Source organism: Rutidosis leptorrhynchoides, chromosome 4, assembly GCF_046630445.1.
Source record: "Rutidosis leptorrhynchoides isolate AG116_Rl617_1_P2 chromosome 4, CSIRO_AGI_Rlap_v1, whole genome shotgun sequence".
Classification (NCBI taxonomy): domain Eukaryota; kingdom Viridiplantae; phylum Streptophyta; class Magnoliopsida; order Asterales; family Asteraceae; genus Rutidosis; species Rutidosis leptorrhynchoides.
Window position 1 is genome coordinate 220,397,957 of NC_092336.1, and position 7,157 is coordinate 220,405,113.

The 7,157-nt window shown below is 36.8% G+C and overlaps 1 protein-coding gene across 1 annotated transcript; it reads left to right on the forward strand.

The window, feature by feature from the left end:
• The first annotated feature begins 1,686 nt into the window (after nucleotides 1–1,686).
• LOC139841424 (uncharacterized) lies at nucleotides 1,687–3,170 on the forward strand. The gene is made up of 2 exons (XM_071831642.1): nucleotides 1,687–1,935; nucleotides 2,265–3,170. Exons 1-2 carry the CDS (start codon nucleotides 1,687–1,689, stop codon nucleotides 3,168–3,170), a joined length of 1,155 nt encoding a protein of 384 aa, XP_071687743.1.
• Nucleotides 3,171–7,157: the final 3,987 nt, after the last annotated feature.

The following is a 7,157-nucleotide window of genomic DNA, read 5'->3' on the forward strand; positions in this document are numbered from 1 at the left end:
ATTCATGTGTAGAAAACAATGACCTGTTAAAGAATGCAATTGTAGTTGATGCCAAGAATGCTACTATTCTGGAAAATCTTGAATCAATTCTTTGTGTTGATGGTTTTGTAGATGTTGAAGTTAAAAGACTAGGTGGTTTGGGCATCATGTTGGTATTCTCTTCCATGGAAGCTGCTATGAACGCGTTGGATGTCAATCATCCTCTTAAAAAATGATCCATAAAACCAGTAAATGGGATTTTTCGTGTTGGCCTGAAATTCGTATGGCTCGGCTGTCAATAAGTGGGGTCCCATTACGATGCTGGTCTGAAAGCACGTTTACATCAATAGTTGAATGGTATGGAGTGGTTTACTTGCTCGAAAATTGTTCAATCAAAGGAAATCAGAACTTGTTAAATGGACGGGTGTTTGTTAAGTTATATGAGCCTGAGATTGTTAAAGATTCATTGAAACTCATTTACAAATCCAAAACGTATTTTGTTAATGTTAATGAAGAAGTTAATGCAATTAAAAAGGATGTTCCAGAAAGTCTTGATGGTCAGGGTATTTGTCATAAGTGTTGTAGTCATAGAAGTTCATATTACTCTGATTCTGACTCCATTGACTCGGATGAGTATCTAAGCGATGATGAAGATGATGAGGTACCGAAGGATGATGACGTGTTTAGTCTTTTTAATGATGTTTTGAAAAGTGACCATGAAGATATTGATGATTCTAAATTTTTCGGCGAATCAAGGGATTCCGGTGATGAAAATTAAGAAGTTGAAGACACTCTGATTAATCCTACTGCCCAGGTTGTTGAAGATGGAGAGTCGGGCTATTTTGGGACTAGTGGGAAAAGTAAAATGGCAGAGGTGGTGTTGAAACTCTCGAGGAGATTAACGGCCTGAATACAGTTCCCAACACAGTGAATAATGATGAGAGAAACCCTACGGTTGAGGCGCGTGAGTATTGTGACCAATCGAACTTTGATTCACCTAATAATGTTCGCCTCTTTTCTAGTAAAAAATCTCCTCCAAGTTTAAAGAATAATCCAGGTTTAATTAATCCAGGCTCTAATGATTTTGGGCCGGTCCACAGGGAGCCTATTGGGCCACAAGATAACGGGTCAGTTAGTCCATTGATTGAAAGGAATAACGGGGTGGACGGTTCATTCTATAATGGGTCAAAACATAAGGATGGGCTGCCTAATGAGAGTAACGAGAATAGTAATGAGCCTGTTAATATTAATGGATCTAATGAGGTGGCAGAAAAAGATAGATCAGTGCATAAGGAAAATAATGGGAAACGTAGTGAGACCCAAAACCACCGAGGAGAAAAGTTTCAAAACCTCTGAGAGGCCAGAGTAATAAATACAAAACTGATTCTGAAAGTGTAGAGCTCAATTCATTATTTTTTGATGATAACAATAAACATAAGAAGTTGAAGAGGGGTGCTACTGAGGTGTCTTATTGTAGTGATTGCTACTTGATTGCAATGACAAATTGTAGGGCATCTTCAAGAATCATGCGGTATAAAAATAGTTTTAGATGCGATTCAAAGTGCGGATTAGGTAACTCGTACAATTGTAGAACTTGTGGGAAAAGAGGGAAAAGAAAGGGCAACAGATCGAAAGAGGTCAATACTCTTTTGAATAGAACAAGCGAAGGTCGGGCCAAATCGTTTAACAGTGATGAGATCAGAAAATATGGGGAGAAAATCGTTTAACAGTAATTTATCAGTTTCTTTTCGTTTGTCATCTTTCTTTATGAAGATACTTTCATTAAATGTTCGGGGGTTTGCAGCAAAGGGAAAATTTGGGTGGGTTCGTAGTATTTGTTTGAAAGAAAGACCTTGTGTTGCAGTTTTTCAAGAAACAAAATGTAAGGAGGTTTCCGATATTTGGGTGCAATCTTTATGGGGTGACTTAAATTGTGGATATGTTCAAAAAGGGGCGGTTGGTAAATTGGGGGTTTATTAATTGTATGGGATAAAAGTGCATTTGAAGTGGATAGTTCTACCTTTTGTGAGTTTTTTGTTGCCATTAGGGGGAAATGGAAGATTACCGGGGAGGAATCAACTATTGTAAATGTGTATGGGCCTCATAATGATCGTAATAAGAAACTTATGTGGGATTTGTTGGATAAGTTGATAGGTAGTATTAATTCGAAGTGGCTTTTGTGTGGTGATTTCAACGAAGGTAGGTCTAGTTCGGATCGTTTGAACTCCCAATTTCATCAAGGGCGGGCTGATTTGTTTATTGATTTCATTATTAGGAATAACTAGGTTGAGATTCCAATTAGTGAGAGAAAATTTACTAGAATTAGTGATGATGGTGTAAAGTTTAGTAAGCTCGATAGATTCTTGGTCTCGGATGGGTTCCTTCATCTTTGGGATGATCTTTTGATTATCTCCTTAGATCGGAACCTCTCGGATCATTGTCCTTTGATTCTTAGGGATAGGGTGTTAGATTATGGACCGAGGCCATTTAAAGTGTTCAATGAATGGTTTAATTGTGTTGAAGTGGGTAATGTAATTAAGGAGGCTTGGGAACAACCTATTTTGGGTTCAAGAAAAGATTGTGCATTTAGGGATAAGTTGAAGAATGTCAAGGTGGCCCTTAAAACTTGGAGTCATAAAAATTTTGGTTCCCTTGATACGGAAATAAATGATCTCAAGAAAGAAGCCATGGAATGGGAATTAAAGGCAAAATCCAATATTCTTAGTGACTCTGACCGGGCAACGTGGTTGGATTGTCGAAGACGTTGGGTGGAAAAGGAAAAAGTGAAAACTAACATGATGAAACAAAAAGCGAAGGTAAAATGGATCCTCGATGGGGATGAAAACTCAAAGTTCTTTCATGCTACGTTACGAAGAAAATACAATAATTGTAATTTTCGGGGTATAATGGTTGATGGAGCTTGGCACAAAGATTCGGTATTTGTTAAAGATACGATTTATAATCATTTTCAGAAGCAATTCTCAAAAAATTTAGAATGTAGACCGAGAATATTGGGGGGCTTTATTAGTTGCAGTTCAAGTGTACAAGAACAAATTATTGGGTCTACTGTTGCTCGTGGGCCTATTAGGCTTGGGGTCCCAGGCGTAAGTGGGAATCTTGATCAGTATGCATGTGCTTCAGGTATTAGGTGTAAGCATATTACAGTAGAGGAAGCTAACGGATTGGAATAGAGGTTTACTTTTTTTTTTGGCGAAAATAAATAAATAAATATAAATAGATCATAAAGATCAGGAAGCAGAATACAAATTACATAGTTGATCGATGATCTGAGGTTCGTGATCGAACCCAATACATACAAACATTAACAATACACAACTACATTAAATTGTGAGCAAAGATTCCCCAAAAATAATAAAAACCCTGAACTTCCATAACCCGGCCCATCTGCATTCCTGCCAAAATCCATACCTATCGATATACAACCCCCCGATCCCGGCCATGCTCGGGAAAGACCGCCCGATATACTACCGCACCAATCCAACCCAAAGAGAAAATCCGATCAACAATGAGGAAGAAATTTGGGGAGCAATAAATGAATGTGCTTGTAACAAAGCTCCGGGACCGAATGGTTTTAACATGCGTTTTTTTAAGAAATTTTGGCGATTATTAGGGAGGATCTAGTAGTAGAGGTTAATTGGTTTTGGGAGAAGGGTGAGATTTAGTATGGGTGTAATTCCTCTTTCATCACTCTCATTCCTAAAAAGGTGAATCCTGTAAGTTTGAATGAGTATAGACCTATTAGCTTGATAGGTAGCTTCTACAAAATAATTGCGAAACTTCTTTCTTTAAGACTTAGGAAGGTAATACCGAATTTAGTGGGTTTTGAACAAAGTGCATTTATCAGGGGGAGGAACATTATGGATGGCGTTCTTATCGTGAATGAATCTTTTGAGTTTTTAAAAAATAATCGTATTAAAAGCATGTTGTTTAAGGTTGATTTCGAGAAAGCGTTTGATAGTCTTAGTTGGGAATTTTTGGATGATATGATGGGCTTCATGGGTTTTGGTAATAAATTGAGGGGTTGGATTGCTTCTTGTTTGAAGCCGGCTCAATTTCGATTCTCGTTAATGGTTTTCCAATAAAAGAGTTTATGATTGGTAGGAGTGTAAGACAAGGTGACCCACTCTAGCCTTTTCTTTTTATTATAACGGCGGAGGGTCTTAATTGGTTAGCAAAATCAGCGGTGTCAAATGGTCTTTATTGCGCGGTGAAAATTGGTCGAGATAATATTCCAATCTCCCATTTACAATATGCGGACGATACATTATTCTTTGGAGAATGGAGTTTGGATAATATTGAAAGCCTCATGAAACTTTTTAAATGCTTCGAGTTATGTTCCGAGTTGAAAGTTAATTATAATAAAAGTAATTTATTTGGTGTGGGGGTTGACAAAGTGGAGGTCGAATATATGGCTAATTTATTTGGTTGTAAAGTCGGTAATTTCCCATTTATTTATCTTGGGTTGCCCATCGGTGCGAAAATGAACAAATATGAAATTTGGAAACCAGTTATTGAAAAGTTTGAGAAAAGGTTATCGGATTGAAAAGCACGTACGATGTCTTTCGGCGGACATGCAACTCTCGTGGCTTCGGTTTTAAATAGTTTACCTTTGTACTACTTTTCGCTCTTCCGCGCCCCGCCTTATGTGCTTAAAAAATTAGATAGTGTGAAACGTAATTTTTTTTGGGGAGGGTAGAGTGACGAGTCAAAAATCTCGTGAGTAAAATGGGATGATGTCATTCGTTCTTATAAGGATGGCGGTCTAAATTTTGGTTCTTTGAATTGTAAAAATTTAGCACTAATCGGCAAGTGGTGGTGGAGGTTTCTTACCGAACCCACTTCCTTGTGGGTTAGTGTTATCAAAAGTATTTTTGGGGGGTCGGGTTTAATTTCTACGGGTGGGGTTTTTTCAAATTCTTATTCTAATTCTACTTGGAGCAAAATTGTGAAAACAAGTTTCGAGATTGATGGTCTTGGAGTCATTTTTTCCAAGTCTTTCTATAAGGTGCTCGGTAATGGGAACTAAACAAAATTTTGGGACGATGTGTGGCTAAAAGATAAACCCTTAAAGGATATTTTTAAAAGATTGGTGCGGCTAGAATCCAATGTTAATGTTTCAGTGTCCGATCGGGTCACTTGGGATGGCAATTCGTGTGTTACAAACTGGGCATGGGTGCGTTCAATCACAGGCCGAACTGTAGCTGAATTAAATGATCTTGAAGGGCTGATTTTGATGTCCAAGTTGTATGTCGATAAAGATAATTGTTGGTCTTGGAAGCTTTGCGGGTCCGGAATTTTTTCAACTAAATCTCTTACAAAACATATTATGAAATCGTGTTATTCATCCAATGTTTCATGTATTTCGCCTCAAAAGAATCTATTTGTTCCAAAAAAAAGTGGGGTCTTCGTATGGAGAGCTAGGCGGGATAGATTGCCCGTTTTGTCGGAACTTGACAAACGGGGTATTGATCTTCATTCCATCCTATGCCCCTTATGCGATGAAGAGGTCGAAACGGTAAACCATGCATTACTCTCGTGTAAAAAACTTACTGAGATTTGGGAAAAAATATTCATGTGGTGGGGTATAGTATATAATCAACAAAGTCTTGAAGATATTTTGGGCGGATCTCCTCATTTACAATGTTCGGATATTAGTGCGGAGATTTGGCAAGCAATGATTTGGGCAAGCGTTTATTTAATTTGAAAAAATAGGTATGATTTTCAAAAAGTCGTGTTGGTCCCCTCCGGTTGCCTTGTGTTATATTCAAGTGAAGAGTTATGAATGGATTGGGAAGAGATGCAAGAATAAATCTATCGATTGGCTTGATTGGTTGCACAATCCTCATGTTCCAGTCTTGAAATTGTTTTGCTAGCTTGAGTATTTTTATTTTGTGTTTGGTGCGCTAGTTTATTTTGATGCTCATATAGGATTCTAGCTCGGTATCATTATGTGTATCATCATCTTGTGTGAACTCGTTGTACATTTTCGGGTTTATTAATATTATTGACTTTCAAAAAAAAAAAAAATTCACAATCACATGTAATAAATACATGTCAAGCTCTAAAGCAGAAACGACATTAAGAGTACCCAAAAACTAAAAAAATGAAAGCAAGTTATGTTTGTCGTTTCTCGTGGACACATCCTAAATAAATAACAATAACAAATAACAGCATAAAATAAAATCAAAAACTAATTTTAGATTTCCACAAATAAGACATATAAGGAATATCTATGAACTTATATAAATCATAAAACATATATATCAAACCAATTCAAATATACATATAACAATTATAAAGTATTTTAGGTTGTTTGTTATGACTGAAACTTTAGGTTGTTTGTTATTGTTAATTTATATTATTATTAGCCCATGTATTTCTCTTATTGGGTTTAGCTTTTTTAGCATTGTTAGGATTTTAACTTATAAAAGGCTACTATTGTATTATGTACCGGCATTCAATCAAATAATATCAATCTATTCTATTATTATTAACACTTTAGTTGCCTCGTCTCACCGCTTTCATTCATCGGCCGTACTTTTCACAAAACATCCGGACAAAACAAGCGCTGCCTTTTTCTCAATTGGTGATTTTTTTATCTCTTCACCCTCTATGATATACACGCGTACACACGTATTCATTGGATTTTATCAATTGATTTTTTATAATCGGCTGCCATTTTTTATCAATTGATTTTTTCAATTGGTGATTTTCATACACGTATTCATTATATACACGTGTTAGGTGACTACATAATTGATGATTTTTATTCTCCTAAAGCACATCACGTGTGTTTTTGTTTCTCTATCATTCCACTATATTGATTCTCAATAATTTATTTATCACATAAATTGTGTCTGGTACTCGTATTCAAAAGTGATTCATAAATTAATTGGTGACATTGGTATTCGCTTATTCATCATGACATATGAAGGTGCTAACGATCAGGTCCACTCGGATAAAGATGCTTCATCTAATGCTTTACTCTGGAACATCATTCAAAACAATCAGAAAATTATAGAGCAGTTAGAAATTACTCAGGCCCAGCAGACCCAATATCCGACCCAACAGCAGGCCCAACAGCATGCCCAATGCTTTTACACAGCTCAGCCGGATTACGGTAGTGCCGGGTGGCACATGGACACGGGTGCGTCTTC

Bases quoted from the DNA above. Each gene is read 5' to 3' on its own strand.
- LOC139841424 (XM_071831642.1), top strand. From the start codon at position 1,687: ATGGGGAGAAAATCGTTTAACAGTAATTTATCAGTTTCTTTTCGTTTG. The intron at 1,936-2,264 runs GTTGGTAAATTG...AGGAATAACTAG, and splicing joins GATATGTTCAAAAAGGGGCG to GTTGAGATTCCAATTAGTGA.